Raw genomic sequence first — 24,223 nt, 5'->3', positions numbered from 1 at the left:
CCTGGCTGAACGAATCAGGAGCCCATGGGGCTCGCACTAACGGTGGGATTTGATGGAGCTGTGCGGTGCGGTTCAATCAGGAATCTGGTGAAGGTTCCAGCTTTACCTGTTTGAGTGTAGATAGGCGTAGGTGGCAAGCCACCACAATTACGTAAATTGGACCCAGCAACAAAGTAATCCTCACGGTTCCGCCAGAGAGAAAAGTGAAGAGAACCGAAAGAATGGACCGAGGTTTTGTGCCGGGTCTTGCTATATCCTAAAGATCTTAGAATATGCTGAAATATAGTAAAGGGAAGTAGTCGAGAATTGGATGCAATGAATTGACGCTTGGGCTGTGGAACCTTAAAAGATATCACGAGGTGTATTTTACAGAGCTATTTGCGTTGTTAAAGTTTTGGCAGACATAAGTCGCCCATTTCTTGATATATATAACTTCATGGTCCATGTATTATTCTATGGGACATCAGATATTCTGGGTGGAACGCCGTTAGAGTGTTTTGTAAAGGCGATCGACCAGAAACCTGCGTGATGTTTCGCTGTTGCAGTAATGGGAGCAAATATCTCCGTCATAAGCTGGATTCATATCCAAAGTGACATCGCTCCGACAAGTTATGAGTTAATCCATCGAGCTACCATTAGCCGCAGCAAACGCATCTAGTATCATCGATATTTTCGTGGATACTATCCCTGCAGCGGCAGGATTTTCCAATACCTTGTAGATGCCCCTTGGGTTATTAATTCAATTCGTACAAGACGGCGATGTCGTTGAAGCCTTTAAGCCCTGGCCCCGCTGGTACGAATTGAAGAGTATAGTTGCTCTACTGAGTCCAATTCTAATCAAATTCTTCTCGCGAGCCTTGCTGGAGCCTTAAATTTGGTTCGGATTGTACATTCCCGTTTGATGATCAGAACGGCCCGTATTCGATATATTCTGGGAGACTGGGAGCCTCAGTTAATCCTAGTCAGGATGGGTTCGGCTGTTTCATCCCGAGAAGCAAGATGATATCTCCAAAATTTATTCTCACGTGAAGGAGAACGGGCCAATATATAATTATATTGCAATAACTGAGCTTATTAAGCACGCGCTACCATTCTCTCTCCTGTTTGAGGAGTCGTGGTCGGCTGAGTTATTCCTGCGCGGTTTGATGATGCCCATGGAACTTGGAGTCTCCACCCGCAACACCGGCAGAGATAAAGTATTCCAATGTTTCAGGCGTATTAAGCTTACCTCGAATTCCACTCGGAAGCCAAATTTACTACAACAGTCGATGTCGAACAAATCGTAGCTCTTATCTAGAAACGATACCAGCTGGCTACTTCGGCGATTGCTTCTTCGAACGGCTGCCTATTGATGGCATTATGTAGATTTTATCCGCAGGCGCAAAAACCTAAGTTTACGATGGAAGAAATGCATGCCAATAAACCTTTCTTCTTGACTGATTGAGATTCGGGTTCTTGCTGGAGGTAGTGGGATCCATGAGAACTAGAAGACTTGTGTTATCACTCGTTTCGACTGTTCAAATGATTTCGTCCCGGACTTCCTATTTTCCTTTCTCTTATTTGTTGTGACCGGCATCTAGCAATTTCGTGTTGAGATTAGATCGACTGCGCCCTCAATTTAGGAGGACTGCGTCAGCGCATATGGCCACAATTCGGATATTTATCGACGCGTCCACCAGGCCAAAACGGCCAACAACCTCAAACTCGATGTCAATTAATTGAAATCCAAAAACGATCTATTGGCATAATCTCGGGTAGGAGGTCTCTTCATTTACATTAGAAATACCAGGCAAAATATTCCCGTGGATGAAACAGGGCCGTCGCGAGCACACCCGGAAAACCCTCAATGCTCGCGGCACCTTCAATAAATTCGGTTATCCCAAATCTCGTCACTCGAGATATCCTCTTCCACAAACTCCCCCAATACTCCGGTCCCTACACCGTAGGAATAATGGAACTCGAACTCCCCGTATCCTCCCCCGTTCCTTCGGTCCAATAAACGCAATGGCCGACACGTATTCACTCTTGAAACTGTTCTCTTCAATATCTATTATCCAGCCGCATTAGGAACTGGAAGTGGAAGGATCCTTCAGGCGAACATCACGCGTGGTCACGAGCAACATGTTGACCACGACCTCGGTAACGTTCTTCGGATTAACCACGTGGTTTACGAAAATCCCGGTATATCGGAACGCTGAATTGGCAACCCACTGGCCACCGCCTCATTCGGCTCGTAAAGGTGGCGAGAAGGTGAAGAATATGACTGGAACGGCTCCGGACGATCTACCCGATGGTTCAAAACCAAAATTCCAACTTATAATTTTCTTCCATGGGTTGGGTGGTAGCCGTTTAGTTTATTCTTCTGTCTGTGGAGAGTTTGCGGGCTACAGTTTCACCGTAATCGCGCCAGAGCATTGTGATGGCAGCGGTGCTTGTAGCGTAGTAAACTATGGACCTGAAGCAAGTTTTCTCTGAGAGGAAATTATGCGAACACAGACTCCAACATTGCGGGACAATCCGAATTTTTGGTCCGCTGATACAGAAAAGGCGAAACGGATGAGCCGTAAGTCGGCACGTGCGGCAACGGAAGCAATTAATAATAGCATGAGAAGTGATTCTGTAGATGAATCATCCCCCAGACGCAAATACATCCGTCGTAAGAAGAGGTCATTCACAATTACGGCGTCAAGCAAACGGAAATATCGAATAGTGGACTATATTTGGCCCAAAGATAATCCACATGGTACCAATCCAACCAACGAAATAGACGCGGACCTCAACATGCGAAAGGCCGAGCTCACCGAAATTTACAAAGCAATCAAGCTTTTAAATTCCAGCGAAGGAGAAATACTTTCACAAATGAACCTTTTAAAAAAGGTGCAGCCGGCGCATCAAGTCGCGGCCTCGACGGAGTTAACTGGCGAAATGGGAAGATCGTATACAAATAATAGCTTCAGCAGAAGTCAAAAATCAACATATTCGAACGTATGAGAACGTTTACCAACTTCAGGGCATATATGGAAGATTTAGTCATACTGTATGTTTCAAATGCGGCACCAACTTTATGACTCCAGTTGAGACTTTGACAGCTAAATTGTCCCAATGATTTTTTTATGGGCGTTAATGACCAATCTAAAAATGAAGCTAGATTCAGATAATTACGTTGGAGGAAATATGGCGTAATGCTAAAGATGAACAGCCTCATCAAATCGGAGCTCATGGTCGACCCCTAACTACTACGAATTGCAAAGCCCCCCCAAAACTAGAAATATTTATCAATGCTTGCTGCTTTGTAAATATTGGTCAAGATATTTGTTAGAAGCAAATATTTCTTTCTGCGGACCTTATGTATAGGTAACTAGTAGACTTGCAGATGGATGTAGGTACCGATTTACCCGATCAAAGAAGCGGCTCAACTAAGCCCCTGTTAAACCTGGTCCCCCTGCAGTATCTCCACGAATGAATCGCTAGGCTAAATACACCCTGGTGATCGGGGTTATAAATTTACGCAATAATTTTGATCAATGACCTATCAGTCTTATTTCGGCCGAGTAAAAGGGAAATATAACTAGTACTGCAGCATATGTTTAGTAGGAATCGTATAATCTTCTGCTTAGATACCAGGATATATAATGCTGGTCCATGCCTCGCTCGCCTATATGCCGAAGTTTTATCAATAGTCAGAGCTTACCAATAGCTGCTGTTGCGGGGTTGGCAGGGTGAAAAGACTCGTTCGGTTCGGAGGCTCGGGACGTTTATCCTGATCCCGACACTATATCAACGTTCGTGTGCTTATAGCTAACGACAGATATTTAAGACATAATATTGCTGCACAGATAGTTTACCAACCTTCCTCAGTTCATTTTTATAACACACCGAATCAAAACCAGAGCACCTTTCAAAATTGAACTCGAAATAGCAAATACGCTGACGATATGCTGGGTCTATCGAAGATAATCTCAGTGGCTCTGCTTGCCACGAGCGCACTGGCCAAAACAACCTCGTCGCCATTGTGCCCAGGACCTACTCAGACAACTGTCACCCGGTGGCTCGCGACTAAAAGTACAACTACTACTTTGTCAACTACTACAGTTACCAATGGAATCTCGTCATTGGGCAGTATTACGTCTACACAGTCCTTGACCGAGATCCGAGTTATTACTACTCGAAAGACAATTTACTCCCCCTCAGAGGTTACAATTCCAGGCAAGTAGATTCGAGATCCCTTGAAATTTGTGAGTTCGATCTGGACATTTCAATTTCTAATACTGCCTCTAGCGACCACAATCACTACGACCGTCACCGGTCCTACCACAACTGTGGTTTGGTTCACGTCAAGATCAACTACTGTCCTCCCTGGCACTCCTCCAGAATCTTTGTGCCTCACCAAAACTTGCACGTCCACAATTCAAAGCACTCTCACCACCACCTGGACCAACAGTCTTTTTTACGACACTACTTGGACTAGCACTGTTGGTCACGTACTCACACAGACCAAAGTAATTCTCACTACGACGACACTTACGGTTACAACTCCAGCGGCGACAACGGCACTTACAACTATTGTTTACACTGCCACAAACTATCCAGTTGCTATTACGGATACAACTGTCTGGACAACGCAGTATGCTACAGCTGCGCCAACTACTTGTGTATGGTAAAACAGATGGGTTCTTTAAATACCTTGGGAGAAGTTCGAAGTTTGGGTACGTGCATCATCATAGGGGTAGTACTATATGGTCTGGGTTGGGGGAACATATCCCAACTGTGTACTGTAAGATCTGTGGAATTAGGGTATATATTCGAAACTTGATACTGGTTCATAACACAGGGCGTCCCAAGTTTGGGCTTCGATTCGGCCGTCTAGGATGTATTCCACTACCCCTATAGCTATATCGCATTGGTAATAAGTCTGAATAGACATTTTCTGCTAAGTTCAATGCTAAACGCCCTCTAGACCGTTGGGGTAAAACTACCAGAAGACCTCTGAAATTTTGCTAGTGTATGGCAATCCACTTTTCGAAGATCTTTAAATTCGAGCTTCTTACGCGATGTATCAAATGCAATCAAACCAACGAGTAGGTTTTCAGTAAATTACGGCTGCGTAACTAGAATCGAACACTGGCTATCGGATAATTACAATTGAAATGATATCGTGAGTTTTGTAATGGTTCCTGAGCTGAGGCAGATACAGATTGATCAAACCATGTCTTAAATTGGTCTTGTGTTGCGATCTAACATTGCAACGGTGTGTCTATTTCTATATCTCTAACACTATGCCATTCTACGAAAAATTGGAGAATGGTAGCTGGAGCTTATGATTGCGGTTCCGACACCGACCTCGAGATTTAAAATCAACTATTATATGTATACCTTGTACCCTCCATCTCTTTATAGTTGCCTAGTTGCCTTCGCTCCAAAAGACAAGCTAGGTCATTGTATTTTAAATTTTAAATTTTCTGAGAAGGGTTAACTTCGAGGAGCCGGTAAGAAACTTAAAAGTCTACAGGTTGATCATTTCACAGCGTCTAATAAATATTCTTTCTAAATTTAGTCTACACGAAGCTTGTTACATCTAATGACAATGAAAGAGATATCGAAAACTGCGTTGCCATCATGAAATACCACAGTACTTGGCCAAAAGCGGGCTTTCGTGGAGGTATTTTTTTTTGGTCAACCTGGTTTTTGGGCTCATTGCCCTAAGAGCCTCTATCCACCCAGTTAGGGCGGTGGCAGTCCCCCCCCCCCCCCCCTAATTTCCTAATCCTCCCGAATTTCTACAAATTCTGCCAGGAACGAGATAATCACGGACTCTACGTCTGTTCCAATACCTCAGCAGGGATTGAAAGTACATTCAAAAGTGAAATTCGGGTGCCACCAAACGGACGCTGCCGTACCCAATGTAAATGCAGTCAGGAAACCGGCGCCATAATTCGTAATGGTAACCGCAGGTGCAAGGACCAGAGAATTGCAGACATATGTGTTACGACCTACAGTAAGTTAAGGTTCAAGTTATCTGTCGGTATTGAGCGTCAGCCGCAGATCGATGATCGTTTATATTTGTCCTCTGTGAGGGGTTGCTAGGCTCAAGACGTCAAGCACTTTGTTGTCCGTTACCGTCATAATTCTGTGGTCGACATATATAGCGTAGTCCCATCTCCTTTTCCGACCGACCACCAAACCAAGCCTCTTCTTCTTAGACGGAAGAATAGAAGAAACAACTTCCGAAATGTCAAGAGGTTCTTTAAGGAGGATAAATTTATTGATTTTAGGAGGAAGCTACATGCTGATATGCTTTAACTTGTATGGAAATTTAGAATGCTATTGTACCGCGATGATGCGCCAATATAATGGCGGGGTATAGACCTCGTATGAACTTGGTGAGCTTAGAGAGGCCTTCGGCAAGATACCCGGAACTATAAAAATGGATGATAGGAACAAAAGTTGGAATACAGATGTCTTAGCTTTAGGGGAGTTAAACCCGACACGCTTCAGCCTGGAAGAAAACCAGGAGGGTCTACTTGGGTTTAATGCGGGTTGGAAACCAGAGGAACCTTACATGCTTTATGGGCCTAACGAACAATTAGAAGATTTCGGACCTGGCGATGACTTCTATTGGAGGCAGAACCCCTACGGGCTTGGGAATGACTCTGGACCTGGATCTGGCGGCCCGGGTTTAATTGGGAAAAGGAATTCTATATCCGAGGCTGGGGCGACTGGTGAAATTCCACAAAGTTGAAGGATTCAGCTGAGTATAAGCAAGAATGAGAAACTCAACCCAACCGCCGCCAGTAATTCATGGCATATTTGGCGGATGCCATTTCAATTTTCATGGTAAGTTGCCCGCCCAGCGTTGCTTTGTTTTGAAAAGAAGTTCTTCCTGATAGTATTTAGTTCAGAACAGTATTGTGGCTTTAGCTTGTACTGCTAGGTATGACACTAGTCTAGAAAGAAGACAGGTACTGGCTTGGGTGCGAGACTATACCTGCAGCCACTGGGTTTAAATGTGGCGAGTCACGTGCTGTACCTGTCCTCCAGCTACAAACTTCATGCCGCAACTAGTTCGCATAATACACGCACAGTTCTTGTTTTCATATTTTTGTTTAACTGATATTTTACATGTCACAAATATCATTTATTAATATGTAGTTGTTTATAGATGTATTTAGTGAATTGCGATACTATAAGTTGCATCGAGTTTATAAAAAGCTTCATCCCAACCACCACATAGCCTCTACATTGAGTTCTTTGGGATAATAGTAGTACCAAAAAAAAGGCAGATTCGCCTAGATTTGCCCTTGATATTTTAGTGAGCTAGGTATGCGAAAGTTTTCCAAAAAAAATCTCAGCTCGGAATTGTGACCTACGATTGAACTGCTAATTCCCCGGCCTATCACAATGTACCCATGTACCGATGATATCTTGAGTTCCGCTGTAGCTATATTGCTAAGCAAGAAGTTGCGATCCAAGGATAGTGTCAGGAACACAAAATGTTTCCGGATGGCATACCGTGAGGGGAGCCCGTGCCAACCATGCACGGTCTCGGTCCCCAATCCCGATCCCAGTATTTCTCGGGTTGGCGAGCCGATCTCGTACGTAATGGTGACGTTCGTCTTCTTCCTGAACGCGGTCAACAAGGACAATACGTTCACGAGAATCTGGATCACGAGTTATATAGATAACACGAATTCCTACTCTTGTGGAGCGTTCGAAAACTGGGAACCTTTCGTCACGTTCTGCGAGATCTTCCGTATTTTCTGTAGCGATAGATGAACCATCATCATCATAAGCTGCATCGGAACCATAAGATTGACAAGAAAAAGGATTGCGAGATTTATCATTATTGGCAACGTAAATGTTAGATTTTCCCTAAAACCCAATACAAGAGGCCATACCAGAGGCGGATTTGATATACTCGCATGACTTATTATCCTCGTTAACATGACGATCTTCGGTGTGTTGACCATTAACAACAACAAACTCTGCAGGCAATTCGTGATTAGGAGCAAGGAACTCATTCTCCGGGGAGGAAGCTTCAGCGAATCGACTCTAGATAGGACGAGATCGCTTTTGACCCTTAGTCTCAGCGTCTGTACAGTGTCCTGGGCGTTTGTAACCTTTTCGTTGAACCAACATGCAAGCAGCCGATTTCTTGGAATCGCCACACACGTAGTTCGGAAGAACCTGGAAAAACCTGTCAGCAACGGGAAGTTGAGAGCTATAGTGATAAACGCCTTTCCGCTTAGGCGTCGACGAGATCCAATTTGTAGGATTGATCTGGGCCCCGTGTTGGTCATCAGTCCACATGAATGTTTCGGGAGGGACACCCCTGACAGTTTCAAGGAAGACGAAACAATCGTTCTCAGCAGAAGCAACTTTCCAGCTGACGGGGGAGCGGTTGAAGGTTTGAGGTGTGGTGACTATACCCTCAATTCGAGATCGAGATCCGAGAGGTCCAGCAACGTCGGATAGGGGAGCACTGTCGTCGTTACCAAAAACGAGGAGAGAGCCACTAGTTTTGATAGAATCGAACTTCCAAAAAGAGAATTTCAAATCTTGAGCAAGACTTTCGAGAGTATTGGTAGAGAGACGATGAAGTGGCTCTGAGCTTTGGAGGGATAACTCAGTGTCGTGGCAAAGAACAGACGGTTGCAAATGCTCTTTGACGTATTCAGTTGCGTTGACAATAGCAGGAACAGCATCGAACTCTTCGGGAGCGGAAAGAGTTGAGCAGCTTAAGTCGGAGCTATCATCGTTGGACGGGATGTTCTCGATACCCATGTTGTGCTTAATTTCAGAAAGCTTGACGCGTTTCGAGAAGGGCATATCCTCAGCAACAGATGTCGAGATAGGGGAGAATGGGTTTTCGAAAACGGCTTTCTCGCATTCGGCATCAGAAGCGGCGGCAGCAGCAAGTGATGATTGCGACAACATCGTGGATGAATTGAATTTTGACGAAATCAGGAAGGGAAACTTGTACAATGGCGCATCAAAAGAAGGTCTTGCGACGAAATGGATCCTCTTGATGGAGGTGGTAGAGTATTAGATGTAGCTAGCTTGACTGTTTCGACGAAATGTTTTGGTGGTTGTGAGAGTTCCAAGTTCTGAGAGGGATTTCAGGAAACAGGAAGTTCACGGGAAGATATCTGAAGCTAGTAGACAGTTCTTGGTAGGAGAAGAGACTATTAAGAAGCAAGAAGTGAGGATGACGATAATTGATTGAATGATAGTTTTTGTGATGCTTGTGAGAGCTTGACGATTGGTTTTATCCACGAAGATGTGAGCTGGAGCTAACGAATGTTGAGTGAAGTGAAGAGAAGAGGGAAAAGAGGAAAGAAGGGGAAGGGATGCTCTTTTATAATAATAAAATTTCCAAAGCTGTGCTCAGCAACGGGGTGTCATTCTCAGCAACGGGGTTCAAGGCTCTGTTAAACAGAGCAACACAAATGTCACCTCCTACCCCCATCCACATAACGACAAACCATTTTGGAAACATTATTTACTCTACATGACATCACGGAGAGCTTCGAGGAGCTCCCCTAATATTCTATTCTCGTACTTCTGTCCATTCCATTCATTCCCATTCAACATCTGTGTTGTTCGTTTTGTTTCATTTTATTTTATCTACATTCTCTCAGCAACGCCTTTCTCCATCAATTTCCATCACGTTACCATCATCCTTCGCCGAATCTCACCACCATCACCACGGATACCGTCACAGCCTCTCTCCCATTCAATCACCATTACCATCACCATTACCATCACCATGGCCTCCAACGACGACCTCAACCGTCCGGGGAGGTACTCAGACCGTCCCCGTGCCTGCAAATACTTCTCAAAAGGCCAATGTGCCTGCGGCGACTCCTGCAGCTACTATCACGAATCATTGGAGTCGGCCTCTCCGGTCTCGAACTCCTCGATTCCGCTGAATTAGAAGCTCTCAATCTCGAGGACGGCCCAATCAGTCTCTCAGAACTAAACCCAGAATCCATAGCCTACAAAAAATACCAACATCCACCAACCCCATCTGCCTAGATCTTAACCTTCAAAAATCTAAAGTCCTATAATAAATCCCGTTTGACTCCGGCATATACGCATCTTCAATTCGGGTCTGGATTTCCACTTACGGATAGTCATATTCAAGACCTTCTTTCTTGTCCTTCGATGTTGGAGTCTTTGGAAGTTTTTATTTTCAAGGGTGTTGATGGTAGTACTACTACTACTGGAAAAGGGAAGAAAATGGAGACGATAACGACAGATCCAAAGCCGATTGAGATCTCGAATGAGCCGTTGATCACCGTCATTCGGAAGTGTCGCAGTTTGAGGGTACTTCATCTCATTGGATGTACCAAGCTTGACGACTACGTTTTCAAAGCCATCGCACAAATCTGCCGGACCTCACGGAGTTAAAGTTCGCCGGTAAGTCCTTCTTCCCTCCCTCCAAAAACCATGTCCCGTGTCTTTGCATAATCAGTCCTTGGAAACTGATGCTAGAAATCATCAACACAAACAAAATCCAACACTCCCAAGCCAGCCAATCCCTACCACTCACTTCCAAATCCAGCGATCACAATCCTCGCTAACCAACCTCACGTTACACAGACACCCCAACCCACCTGGGCGCCCTAACAACCGCCAGCCCCGTATACATCATCACAAAGAGTCCCACCTACCTCCCCTCGATCCGCCAAATCCACCTCCAAAACCAACCCATCAACCCCGAAGGCATAACCCTTCTCTCCGACGCCAGACCACTCGCCAACATTCTCGAAGGTGTACAATCCGCCCTCCCGGGTGGAGGGGTTGGTCTCACCCTCACCAGCTTGGAGGGTACCAGGGTCCATCACAGCAGTTATATTGTGGCCCTAGGGGGGAATAAACTCAAATTCGAAGAATGCTTCGCCCCAAATTGGGATGTAAACAAGGGGGAGCAACCGGGCGACGAGGCTGTGGCGAGGTTTTTGGCGGGAGCTCATAAGCTCCCGAATTTCTGGAAGGGCTCCGATGAGGCCTCCGATGATGCCGAAGATAAGGTGGATGTGGAGGCCGGGTGGGAGACTGAGAATCACTCGGAGGAAGAGGAGGGGGAAGGGGGAGATGGCATCCACCATGTGGAGATCGTCAAGGGTGAGGAATCCGAGGGACAAAAGCTCTCGGATGACCTCATCCTTGATCTCACCGATGCGGTTAGAAAATTGTATCGAAGCATTGTGGACTTTGAATAGTTTTTAATTTTGTTACTACTGCTACCGCCACTATTACCACCATTAATGCTTGCTACCAATGTTGTATACATCTTAAGCAGTCCCAATTTTCCTATTTACGTGCTGAGCATTACATAAAGCGTAGCATTGGAAACTTTCTTTCACTTCAATTCCCCATAACCTTCGACCAAGTACAGTTTTCGTCGCGCCTGTAACCCATGAATCTCTGTCTAGATCGCAAAGCCACCTAATTTATTATCTAGCTCACTTTCACAAGACCCAGATCTTTCCTAGCCTTGTGCCTGTTGGGAGCGCCCTTTTCAGCCTCGAAGTATGAATAAAAATACTCTAGCATATTTCGGTAACATGTAGAGATAGTTGCTATATCAAGGTGAAAATTGAATATATGTTCTAGTATACTTGGAGGAAAGGTTCGCATGTACGTGCGGCGTTGGGGAAGGATCGTGAGAATTATCTCGGCTCAAAGCGATGGGTCTAGCTTATTGCGAGACCACCAAGAATTAAAACTTGCATATTTATCCTTAAGTTTTTTTTAAAAAGAGGTCTTAAGATCTTAGGATCGACCTTGATCGCGATGGAGTGAGGGGTTTCTTGTATATGAGTCATGTATTAAATTCAATGGTGGTCGAAATTTGATAGTCTGTCAGACTGTGGATCTGAATATATTGGCCATAAATGTTGGTCATCATATGGTGGTGGAACCTATGTGGTTACAAGAGGGGGTTTGGGCAAAATCTAGGTCACGACTACAGTTCACTCTTGAGAATGTCACGATCTACTCAATATCAACCATTAGTTATGATGCCTACCATTTACGGAGTTAGAGGCTGCAATGTACAAGTCTACGAAGAAGGATCGCATTGGGAGACCAGGTCAGAATGGCAGGAATGACCTCTCTGCCAGAGGTTGAAATGGCTTGTCCAATATTTGGCACAGCTGCAGAGACAATAATTGAACTAGTTGCCTAAACTGGAACGGAATTATTGACGATGGTGACGTCATTGACTAGGTTTTCAACCTTAGAACCGGGCGTACTCTTTCGAGACGCAGGAGAAATCTCAGTATTGTTCTTAGCCGTCTGTTGCGAGGACGATTTCCCATCAGAGACAGCAGCCGGCTGAATCTTCTGAAGGAGACGGTGATCATGAGAAAAGGCACAGCGGTTGCCTGAGAACTTGCAGTTCCCTCTGTTCCTCAAATATGGGCAGAAGACATTCTTTCCTATACACCACAGTAAGATGCGTCAGTAAGGCCATAATCAACACGCAAATATGTTGGATGTTTCAGAGATCAACTTACCTCCATTGTCGGTTCGTCCGTATCCGGATCCATGTGTATATCCTTGCCTGTAGTTTTGGTTGCACTTTTGGCTGTAGTTTTGACGATAGTTTTGACCGTAGCTTTGACCATAGATTTGTCGGGAACTTTGACTGTAGCTTCGTCCATACCCATGCCCATAGTCTTGTCCAAGTCCTTGAGAACGCGGGGTATAGCCGAAATGTGTTTGAACGTAGCCGGTCTGGGCTGGAACGTAGCTTGGATAAGCATTCTGCAAGTTTTTAATAGCAAGCTGGAGATTATTGTCTTGAGGAATGATCAATGGCGGTTCCATCGCCATGGCCCATTGGTATGGAGTATAGCCTTCCAAACGCTCCGGGAAAAGTTCTCGAGACATAGCAAGAGGAGGAAGAGTAAAATTGACGCATCTCAATGAAGAAGAAGGGACGTTAGAAGCGCGTGAGTTGTCAGAAGACAGGGGCATTATGGGAGCAGGAGATGAAAGCTGATTTGGAGAAACAGCAGCCATCGTGAATGCGAGAAAGCAGGTTATCAAGCACGAAGTTGAGATAGAAGAAGTGTGTAGCTGATTTTAGACAGGAATGTGTCTTGAGATTGGTTTGGGAGGGAGACAGCGTGAGGTGTTGGGAAGAAGTGAAGAGAAGACGAGAGGGGCAGAAAGAGTGAGATGGGGAGAAGATATAGAGAAAGAAAAAAAAATCCGTTGCTGGGAGTTTTCTATAATCGTCGTCGTGAGAGGTAGTCTCTAGGGGCGAACTGTTAAAGAGAGCAACATATTTTATTCACGAAGTCGTTCAATTTCCAACACGACGAATCAAGCCACGGGACTATTGTTACACAGTATTCGCAAGACCACCTGCGCCACATATCGTGTGACAACACAGATTTCTGGCCACATAGCCAACCACGTTGGGCGTGTTGGAATTTGATTCATGGAACTGTGTGCTGTGCCATAGTGCTAAAATCTGACTACGGCATCTCTAGCTAGAGGCCTTTGAGCCCAAATACAGCTACGAAGCTATACAGGTAGTCTTCGTGGCGATCACTTTTATGACAATGTCCAGGGGACAAAATTTGCGTTGTGATTTTCGTCTTTGGCTCTTGGCAGAGATGAAGCTAGCAGTTGAGTTTTACGGAATAGTTTTGACAAGAGATAAAGAATTGAGAGAAAGAACCTCAATGAAATTGGTTGGCGATACTATACTATCACGCCATACTAAAGACTCATTGCTTGCTACCGATAGATACTGACAAGCTTCGTCGACGAGGTCTCTATTTAAAAAACCCAAAGCTAAAGAAAGAAGGAAAAATGCAAAGCAGAGCCATATCCTACACCGCAACCCAAGCACAAAAGAAATAAAAGAAAAGGGTATGACCGAAGCTAAAGAAGCCAGACTAAAATGACTTAAAACAGCAAAAAGACAGATATATCCCAAGAAGCAGAAAACAGTTTTCAGAAAAGATATAGAAAAAAAAGAAACAAAAAGAATATAATCCAGGTATCGTAAGCGAAATAAAAAAAAGGCGGTCGAAGAAAAGTATAAGGAAGTCCAAAGGATCGAATGTCGTCGTCGATAGCCGATCGAGCTCGAGGACGCTGGTAAAGAATAGAAAGAGAAGAAGAGAGTACTTATACAGAGAGCGAAGGGAAAGGACCCGGGACAATAGAGAGAGAGCGCACGCGAACCAAGGAAACTATAGCATCGTGCTCCTCCTGGCCAAAGCTGTTTGTTTTGACTGAGCGGAAGAAACAAGAACAGGATATTAGCGGTTATTCTTTCCTACATCTGCATCTATGGCTTCTTCCCCATGGCGTATATGGTGAGGGATATGTATATATATAAAGTGGTGGAGTGTGTGTGTGAATGGGTGAATTGTGAATGTGTGGGCTGGGTGGGGAGTTGGGAGGTCAAACTTGGAATGTTGCGTTGCCGTTAGACGAGCACCGGTCAATAGCATAGTGGAAGGCGGATAGTTCTCCTGCTTTAAGAGACTCCGCTGGCTTTTCATGGTAGAAGCTGAAGAACACGACTATTTCATGATTCTACATTGTTAGCTATCACTGTTTTCTAAATTTATTGTTCATGATATCATGCACTTCTACACTCAATGCCAACCACTTGTCGACGCAGACGGTCGATAAACACTCCACAACACAGCGGGGTAATTAGGAAACCGGAACTTACTGCTGTCTGTGCTCTCTCTTCTTGTACTTCTAAAGGCAATGGATTTCTTCTCGGCAGATGCCTCCAGGCCGAATTTGTCGAGTATAGCAGCTGCAACCTCGGCCGTCCTCTTCACAACGTAGAAGTTCAAGCGTGGGTAGAGTTCCGAGTAGCATAGGTATTGGTACGAGAACGGATCCCGGCTGCTGCTTGTCGACCACTCTCCATCATATAGGAGGAAATTGCAATATTGATTTGAACTGAGAACCTTGTTAAGGTCGGCAACACTGTGTTTTCAGATTTTCGAAGATTAGTCAGTTTCGTCCGATGTTAAAACAGTAGTGGCTGATCCAGGCCCGCACCGACCAATCGGCTGGATAAAAAATTTTAAAGCTCGGGCCTGACTCAAAGCACAGATGCCTTACCTGTTAACTTCAACAAGCATTTTTGTTCTAAAATTTATAAAAGATATTAAGATTTTGTCGGTGTAGCCTCATACGAGTCTCGGTCGAAATTTTTTAAAAAATAGTCGGTGGTTTGCCGGAGTTACTTTGTGGAGCTGGCGTTTTCTGCAGATAATCGTAAGAATGGGGTACAAAGAGAGACCGGTAGCCAACGGTTTATATAAATCCTTGGAGCTATTTAGTCTACTATAATTACTTGCAGCTAGGTGTACATATACCAATGCCGCATATAATCCCCTCTTCGAAGCTATGCCTCACTCAGGTTAGTAAGGGCTAAAAGTTTCCCTTACAAGCAGTAAACTAGCCTCTGCTAGTACCCCTTCTAGAAAACGGCCGAACGCAAATTTCCTCAGAGTACACACCATGTAACGCCGTTTTTGCTGTGCTGTTTGGTCACAAAGCCGCTTTGCCAGCAAATGTTGAGTGCCTTGAAGGGCGGCCGGTATATGGCCACCCTGCTCGTTTCCCTCTGACCTTTTTTCCCCAATTCGATGATTTCGACCCGAGAGGTTTCCATTTCTGTCACTAGCGAATGGCATAGCGCCGGGTGTTCGACCTTGAAGCGTATCTGGTGTTTGCAGTGCTCAGCCACGTGGTCCGTCTACGGACGGAGGAATATGTAGATAGTATATGAGTAGGCTGGGATCACAACCGAGGCCTGGTTTCATCTTTTTTTTTTTCTCTTTCCACTGCAATACTTGGTTAGGAATATATCTTTCTCGTGGCGTTTATTTAGGATCTGGGAGTGCGGCTTTGACCTTGTGGCTTGCATATGTCGAGTGAAAATGAGCATGAAGCAAAACCGCTGAACCATGGTTTTCCCATATCGGAAATCCTCCGATTTGATGCTAAAATCCGTCCGCGATAGCGTCGTTTTGCTTTTCAGATCTGAAACTTCACATCTTAAGGGTCCAAGCTTCTCCATTTTTCCTTTACATCTGTTTGGCCAATTGGTGGGGATGACATCAGCGTCTTAATATTGTCTTAATGCATCACGGGCCCGGTAGATTAGTGTAATCGCTTCCCGTAACTCCAGGGCACTCCGCAATGGAGATATTATCTGGGGATTTCATATGCGCGTGAAATTAGCCTTTAACCTTGCAATGTGGAGACACTCTCATTTGAATATATTCTTAAACATCGCCAAAGTCTGCCGACCACGTAAGCGCTTTCAGGGCCCTCAAGTTACATTTTGTGAATACCATTGCATTTCACATTTTATGCAAACTAGTTTATCTTTTATTGTGGATGTTTGTACAAAGATTATGTCTTGAATCTTAGACAGCGGAATAAGCACACAACGGTTTTTCTTTAAAAAAAAAAAAAGGGTTAACGGTTATTGCTAGTTAACATGATCTGGTCTTTGTATCTTAATCTGTCCAAATATTGCGTCAAAATAACGGCGGTTCAATGCATAAAAAACACCAATATCCCACTTCCAACCTCTCAATCAGAATTGGGAGATGAGCTTCAACCACTCAAATGTCCTATACATTTCTAGCAGCGTTACCTCCCTTGGATTAACAATACGCAGTACTCTCAATCGTTACGGTTGCCGTGGGAAAAAACTTTTTTACAACAGTCCATGGCGCTGTGGATAGCACACGTCATCCCGAAACCATAGATCCTGCATAGCGACCAATAGTTCCTTGCTCTTGCAGATTCTTCTCGTTATGAACCCTGCCGTGCTCAATACAAAGTCGAATGTCATCAATTGTCCAATAAAGTCCAGAAGCACCGATATACCCAGCCGACACACCCCGTAGAAGCCGTTCCACGCCCGTCGGAAAACCCTCGGTCAAAACATTGAGCCAGATGCCCACTAACCGCAAACGATAGAACCATCGCGACGATCTGGCCCAAAATTTTCCGCAATAGAAAATCCTACGACCAGTTTATGATGCCCGATAGCAAGGACTGTGTTGGTTTCATAATGTTTTCACATAGATCTAGATCTAGAGCCACAGATTCTGAGGCGAAGTAAGCTGTAACAGCGCAGCAAAGCCAAGTTTGAAAAGGCTTGGGTGCAGTAGTTTCGACGTGTTTGGCGGTGGCTAATCAATCTCGTTTGATCCGGAGTCCACTTCCCAACCGAGGTATCGCTTGCGATTAGGAGTACACAAGGTGTCTTGGCGACGGATGGCGGTCTTGAGAGTGTCATATCTGTGTCTTATGACCGTTAGTCCTGCAGAACAGAAATTGGAGGTACGATGGATGCACACATGATGGCATTCGTCATCGATGGGGTAGACGGTCTCGGTTTCATCCGAACAATTCTTGGCATTTGCCCCTTCATTGAGCGTAATACTGGTTTCTGCTCCTAGAATGGTATCATGATATCGTTGCCAACTCCCTCAGGATCCTCTGGCGTGATTTTGACGCTTTTTATGTCCATGGAGATATCCGTTTCGGAGGTCAACTGCTTCATTACCATTCCTACTAAAGTCAGGTTACCGACATCTTGCGGTTTTCCACCAAATGATTCAAACTCCAATTGAGTGTAAATTTGTAAAGATATAAACTTCTGCCACTAGCCGATACAAGTACATATATGTAGCTACCTTTCCATAAAGCCTCTCGCATAAAATGATCCATGCACTTTGGCGACTGTAGCTTAGTTACAAGCGAGTTTACAAGGCTACGATAGAACCAGAATGGCGGGTGCGCAGGGGCTTGAGGCTCTTCCGCTCAAACGAAACCAATGATAGCCGGGGTTGACATTTGTGGAGCTAGCTATAATAAAGGTCAATGGTTTTAAAGCTTTTTTTGTCCTTGTAGTATATATAATTTCGTAGATATCAATTGGGCTCAAGACAATTAGGTACCAGTAAGTACTTTGGGCCTTGCAAGACCACTTTGGGCTCAACGTCAAGGTCAAACTGTATTTAACAAGTCCACCTCGCGAGGTGAACAAAATTTGATAGCTTCTCAATCAATAGTTTGTAAATTGCGTCCCACACGTTGTTAATTATATTAAAAAGGCCCAAGTTCCCGCGACCGTAGAAATCTAGAAATCACCACTCTCCTTTAAATTCGACTCTCCACCACAATTCAGTTAAGGTAAAATCGTGATATCGGAAGAGGCTAAACCTACCTACCTACACAGGTATAAACCTCAATACAAAACCCCAATACAACCTTGATGTTTTATATTATTATTTTTTATAAGCAAATATATGTTTCGTATTTTAGAACACCGTCAACCGCCGAGGATGCAAATGTTGGTACTCAGGTTAGAATACCACATCTTCAACACAATTTATGTTCGTCCACAGTATGTATAAACGGTCGTTGAATGAAGGGCAGTGACTGTATTGTGAGCTTTGAGGCAGAAATCGTACATCTCTTGTTTGCGTACTTTTTAAAGAATAAAAGTCCAACTCTTTCCTTGGTGATGGCGGTTTCCTCGCACCTAACAGAAGGTTTACTGGCGCCACAGCCACAGATAGAAAGATCTTAAGATGGCAAACTAGCATATTAAACTGATAGAAATTATCATCTGTATTTGACGTAGGCCCGCAAAACTCAACTAGCCACTGCTGATATTTGAAACAGAAATATGAAGCAGACGGGCAGACCAGTTACCAGCATAATCTCCACCACTAGCGGGGCCCCAATCAAAGCCACTCGTCGCAGTCCAGGTGCGATTCTCCTGGTCATTTGCTGTTGGAGTGAATTTGCGCTAGACCATTCCACTGCTTCGTAAGGAATCGTGCCAAATACAAGCATTTCACGCTGGCAGGTCGCGAAAGTATTACTTCCAGCCGGATTCGACGTCCACTGTTAGATCCAACGGCTATTACTTGGTGCTGGATTTGATCGGTGGGCTAGCGACTGACCTCGAGACTATTTCTCCACCTCTAGGGGCGCTGATTTCATAATATTTATATAAGTGGCATTTCCGTTGCTAGTGCCTGTTGTCCAAGGCTTGTTGCAATTTTTATCGCTGCATCTAGATCCACAATTAGAGCCCTTACAAACACCATTAGTATTACTACCGCTGCAATTGGGGAGTCACCCAAGTTCTTTACCACACTTTGGGCCATGGCAGACTCCATAACTGCATAGTTAGCACCATTGCTAGATTGTTGAAATCTAGGCGACTCAATCACTAATAGGTATTCTGGGCTATATAATAACAATAACGTCTGTTTTGTATATATGTCAAGCAAAGTTAATTTTGCAATATGAGAAACGACTTACAAAGCTGTAGCCTCGGGGTCACAAAAGATCCTTCTTTATTTTGCTTGTTATTGAAAAGAAAGGATGGCCCTCAAGCCCCTAATCGTCGTATATCACTTCATACTCGAACCAACCGTGCGCCTCCCCCATCACAAAAAGAGGGTGTTCCTTGGTATTAATACCTCGAATGGGGACTGTTGTCTAACTAACGCAGGTCTAAATGAGATTTTATCGAAGATAACCATTCGAACACTTCTCCAACCTTCCGGACGCGAGGTTGGTATATATAGGCGTGAAACCGTCTTCGGTAAAGTCACTGTATGTAGACTCCTCGGGTCTGAAATATTTCCGTGACCGCTCAAGGACCTGCATAAATAAAACTTCTCAATATTCGAGGGCTTTATGATTTCTGTAAAGAGTTTGCCCTAGTCGTATACCTGAGCGAGCATATGGACTTGGAAAAAGCATAAACAGCGGAGGGTTTGGTGTGGTTTTATCAATCGTTCCATATCTGCCGCTAGTGCTGGGACTGGCTGGGACTGTTATGTTCCTCAGGAGTAGTTCTTCGAGCTCTGGAAATATAATTGGTTTGATTTCGTCTCCGCCCAGAAGCCCAAGGTCCTAATGCCGGCCTTAAGAAGAGCTCCAATGGCCATGAAACCGAGTACCAAGGTCTTGAGAGATTCTTTACGCGCGTCCAGGGGTTTATAGAGGGTTCCTAGGGCTGCATTGGCACTCACTGGGCACAGTAGTTTTACTCCATTTGTCAGTGGGAGCCGCAGTCGTTGGAGATTGCCCATAGCGTAGAGGCTATTACTAAACAGACTTGGCGACATATTCGAATCGATGAAGGGATATGTCGGGAACATATCCAGGCGAATTTCCAGCGGCTGCTGTTTGGCGTCATCGAGAATTTGGGCCAACATTTGGTAGTTGGGCCAAACATCACGTTTACACCGCCTTCAAATCGGTGTATGAGACTCTCGGTACCTATCTCTATTGATTCCTTTGGTCAATAGTTTCCGTCCCATGAAAGAATACTTTTCTGACCGAATCTTTCGCATCCAGCTAACGGACCTACCTATCAAACATAACGTCCTTCAAACAGTGGCAACGTGAGTTCCAGGACCTTATTATTACTCTGAGTAGAGGTGGTATAAGGCGGCAATGGTTTCTTTCAGAGCTTCTATTGACTCCTCGAAGTTTTCTTCCTGCTCTGCAACAAACTGGGCTAGAGTACTAGCAGCATAGATTCTGTCCTCGTTCCTAGTATATCTATCCAGTATAACGTATGATTTATCTACCCAGATGTCTACACCCGGTTCCTCGGTTGGATCTTTTTCTTGCTTTTCTTTGTGTAGTTCTTGCTCCTGTTCTTGTTCTTCTACATTGTCTTCATTTTCGTATTCATCACTGTCGTCGCTAATATCCTCATCACTTTCTATTCTAGCATCTCTACCATATCGTAATCGGAACCGAAACCAGCCTCCAATTTCCAGTCCTCAAGCGTACATGGGAAGGAGTAACAAAATTCATCCTCTTCCCCGGAATAGGTGCTGATGCGAATATTTAGGAGGTCTGTACTACTGCCAGTATACGTCACTTCCTGAACTTACACATAGTTCGCCATATAGAGCTTAGTTAGTACCCACCATCGTCTCAAAGGATTGGTGCATATTCGAGAACATTAAAAGCGTGCGCTATCAGGAGAAGAGAAGGGAGGTATGTTCTTCATTGGCGGAATTCAACCAGCTTGCGGTGCAAAAATTCAACTCCATTATATTCAAAATTACACTCGAAGTCGCGTTCATCATCTTTGCCACAGCTTAATATTAGCCTACTCCGCCTGCCAAACGATTCTCGTGAGGCCGAATTTCGAAACTCTCTCGAGGCGATGCGAAGATTTTTAAGGTCTTTGCGAGTGAGATAGAATGCGATTCTATCCTTTAGTTCTTATGGGAGGTAAACCATCCCGTATTCGATTCCTATGGCTGTGTAGCTAAACAGCTGCATATATATTTCAAGATATCTCTAGCATTCGAAGTGCCTATATTAGAGGCAACGATTTAACGGCAGAGCCCCCAGTCCTGTAGTACCGTATTCATCTATAAGCTTAAGTATGGGAGATATACATATATAGTCTCAAAATACTGTTACAACGTTAGCACAACATGAGATCTTCATAAGTTGAGGAGTCTGGCGACGAGCCAAGAGATCCTCAAAATGGCCTACTGAGACGTGAAGGCGTAACCCGGCTCTGGAACGTTACCCTTCATAACTTTCTAGGGAGAATTTAGATACGTTTATAATACTTTGTATAAGGGAAATTTAGTCAAAATTTTGAAATTAGAAATTGTTTAACCATAGCCTGAGTAGTTGGGCTTGAGTATACATTAAAGAATGTTCTTGAGCTGGCTAATACTTCCAGATGAGAAATATTAAAGCGATGATGTGGCATAAAGTAGGTGCGAATGTCAATCCAGTTTGACGTTGAGGCACATACAAAATTTAGGATGGTTCTCAATTAAAGCTTAGTCAAAACATGATTCTCGCTTTTAGGTTGACATTCCCTCCCGTGCCGTTTCCGAAGGGGTTCAGATTCTCACGCTAGCGTAAGAGAATCCTGGACTCGTGGGGGTACTTGTTTTCGTGGATCAGTTTTTCTCTATAATAATGTATTCCGTGTAACGCTTTGTTCAGGTGGGTGGTATGCAAGTGATCATTCCAGAACCCTTCTAACATTTTGCGCCAGAATTCTAGAAATTTGGCGAGATTGTGGTTCCAAATTTCCCACATTTCGGGTTGACGTCAGAGTAGCTGGTACCGTGGATCCTTAAGTTCGGTAAGGGTAATTGATGTTCGATTTCCTAGGCTTCGAGATGAAAGCGTCGCTCCAGGAGATATAATCTTGCTTCGCCCCTTGTTTTTACTATTCGCAGTAGAACAAAAAAACTTTAGTGTCGATCATCGAGGAGACAATGTCGCAACGGTTCCAAAGCAACAACCGATATCATGAATTTTATAGATCGATAGGGATATAATTCTCCTTGGTGGAGTTTGGCACGATATGGCAGTATAAGATCTATCTATACCCGAATCTGTCTTCAATATCTAAAATATAACATTGCCGCGGCGCCGCCAGATATTTCCAGTATCGACGTATCTTAGATCGTGATCGTGATCGGGAGGCCCGTTCCGTCCACAATTGCACAATAATTCATATCCTCTCGACCGTCGAATTTAAAGCCGCAATAGGGATGTAGCCAAGCGCAACATATGCCACTCTAGTTTTCCAATGCGATAATGATATCATCATTATAAAGATATTAAGTTTACGAGAATTTCAATCTCATGCTACCCCAAAGAATGCCATTGATCGGAAGAACGGTATCGATACTCAATCGAAAATTGCAAATATCTCTTGCGTAATTGTGCACCCCAATTACTCCCGTCATTCACAGTTCCAGTCATGGGCAGATGGTAGCAATAGCGTAGCTGATATATCCCATGAACAATGAGTAAGTCATATAGTAAGTCTATGATATTGGATGCTCGGGACTTCATTATACAAAAGTTAGTAGCTTTCGTTTGAGATAATGCTTTATCTATAAATCTACTTAGTATAGGACCAGAAGCCAAGTTTATGACATTACACATCAAAAATTTGTCGACAGCTTACCTTTAGCCTCTAGCCTTTGTTTACACGATTTCAAACATTAGTATATCTGCTTCCTCGCCCTCTTTCCAAATCTTTCAATCCAAATCTTTTACTAAAAAACTCGAATTCCAGCCCTGTTTATCAATCCAAAGCACCCCATCGCTCTCGGGAAGATCATTCTCAGACTTAAGAACCCCTCAATACGCCATTAACCTTCCATTTGTCGGTAACGCCAACAGAAATGTCAAACACCCTGTAAGGTCAAAACTTCTATATATATATATATATATAATTTTCCTCCCAAGTCATCCATTGGGCGCCCATTCTTCGATGCCCGACAACTACGATTCATCTGCAGCTTCAAGACCGATTACTTGACATACTGCCATGATCTAATTGATAGACAGAGCTTTATTAACGAAGTTTAATATATTGACAACTCCAGGAGTTGGAGAGCAGCAAAATTACGTGAAGAGTCCGCTTAGGCTGAGATGAAGAAGCGAAAATCAGCTGCCTTTTCTTATAAGGTTTACGAAAATTTTGAAACACCAAGGGGGATTTTGTGAAAGATGTGCACTTTGGACAGTTTCACGAGCGTAAGGAGAACAATTCCCGTAGCACGGCGTCTCATTATTTATAGCCACCGTAATTCCCATGCTCATGCTGCACAAACTGTAGAAGTGTTTACAAATAAGCTTCGTAGATGTGCTTACCTCTTATGTTGTTGAGAAAGAACATGATAACTAATCGAATATATGAAGAAAAAGGACGTCTTACTCGAATTCCAGACTTCTAGCGCGCTGAAGTAGTATACTACCCCCTTGTGAGCAAAATGTCATAATGTTCTCTTCTATATTTGCAACCCCATCATGTACCACAAACCCGCGTTGCTAGCGTTGTATATCCACCACACCCTCCAAATCTGGACCACGAGCCGACCGCTAAGTAGTCATGGCACTCACAAGTCGACTTCGGGATTGGTATATCCCTATACCTGGGGCACCCATCTAACCATTATATTTCCGGTCTATACCGGTTGACAAATACTCAAACCCGCGTATGCCTCGTCAAACGATATCGATCCCGCATATAGTCCACGATCCAAAAACAAAGCCGATCCTAACTATCTTGCAGCTGCACATGCGGTAATTGGGTCCTTCTCCCTGTACGTCTTCAATATTCTGCAAGAGCATGAAATGAACGTTGTGAACGCCGCAATGAAAATCTCCT

General features: G+C 44.2%; 6 protein-coding genes across 6 annotated transcripts; 2 read left to right on the top strand and 4 right to left on the bottom strand.

The window, feature by feature from the left end:
• Positions 1 to 2,121: 2,121 nt before the first annotated feature.
• DFL_006485 (uncharacterized protein) lies at positions 2,122 to 2,475 on the top strand (the record flags this gene model as incomplete). The annotated part of the gene is made up of 1 exon (XM_067635921.1): positions 2,122 to 2,475. The coding sequence occupies one exon, from the start codon at positions 2,122 to 2,124 to the stop codon at positions 2,473 to 2,475; it is 354 nt and encodes a 117-aa protein (XP_067490303.1).
• Positions 2,476 to 8,049: 5,574 nt separating this feature from the next.
• On the bottom strand, positions 8,050 to 8,934 carry DFL_006484 (uncharacterized protein; the record flags this gene model as incomplete). The annotated part of the gene is made up of 1 exon (XM_067635920.1): positions 8,050 to 8,934. The coding sequence occupies one exon, from the start codon at positions 8,932 to 8,934 to the stop codon at positions 8,050 to 8,052; it is 885 nt and encodes a 294-aa protein (XP_067490302.1).
• A 1,305-nt stretch (positions 8,935 to 10,239) lies between these two features.
• On the top strand, positions 10,240 to 11,225 carry DFL_006483 (uncharacterized protein; the record flags this gene model as incomplete). The annotated part of the gene is made up of 3 exons (XM_067635919.1): positions 10,240 to 10,326; positions 10,413 to 10,419; positions 10,603 to 11,225. The coding sequence occupies 3 exons, from the start codon at positions 10,240 to 10,242 to the stop codon at positions 11,223 to 11,225; spliced, it is 717 nt and encodes a 238-aa protein (XP_067490301.1).
• Positions 11,226 to 12,189: 964 nt separating this feature from the next.
• Positions 12,190 to 13,032, bottom strand: DFL_006482 (uncharacterized protein; the record flags this gene model as incomplete). Its single annotated transcript, XM_067635918.1, has 2 exons — positions 12,190 to 12,446; positions 12,525 to 13,032. 2 exons carry the CDS (start codon positions 13,030 to 13,032, stop codon positions 12,190 to 12,192), a joined length of 765 nt encoding a protein of 254 aa, XP_067490300.1.
• Positions 13,033 to 14,219: 1,187 nt separating this feature from the next.
• DFL_006481 (uncharacterized protein) lies at positions 14,220 to 15,134 on the bottom strand (the record flags this gene model as incomplete). The annotated part of the gene is made up of 4 exons (XM_067635917.1): positions 14,220 to 14,261; positions 14,440 to 14,555; positions 14,711 to 14,976; positions 15,115 to 15,134. 4 exons carry the CDS (start codon positions 15,132 to 15,134, stop codon positions 14,220 to 14,222), a joined length of 444 nt encoding a protein of 147 aa, XP_067490299.1.
• A 5,337-nt stretch (positions 15,135 to 20,471) lies between these two features.
• Positions 20,472 to 20,965, bottom strand: DFL_006480 (uncharacterized protein; the record flags this gene model as incomplete). The annotated part of the gene is made up of 2 exons (XM_067635916.1): positions 20,472 to 20,790; positions 20,952 to 20,965. 2 exons carry the CDS (start codon positions 20,963 to 20,965, stop codon positions 20,472 to 20,474), a joined length of 333 nt encoding a protein of 110 aa, XP_067490298.1.
• Between the last annotated feature and the right edge of the window lie 3,258 nt (positions 20,966 to 24,223).

This window comes from Arthrobotrys flagrans, assembly GCF_004000055.1.
Source record: "Arthrobotrys flagrans strain CBS H-5679 chromosome Unknown unitig_9, whole genome shotgun sequence".
NCBI classification, from domain to species: Eukaryota; Fungi; Ascomycota; class Orbiliomycetes; order Orbiliales; family Orbiliaceae; genus Arthrobotrys; species Arthrobotrys flagrans.
The sequence above is the reverse complement of the archived record's forward strand: the minus strand, read 5'-3'. Positions and strand labels throughout refer to the sequence as shown.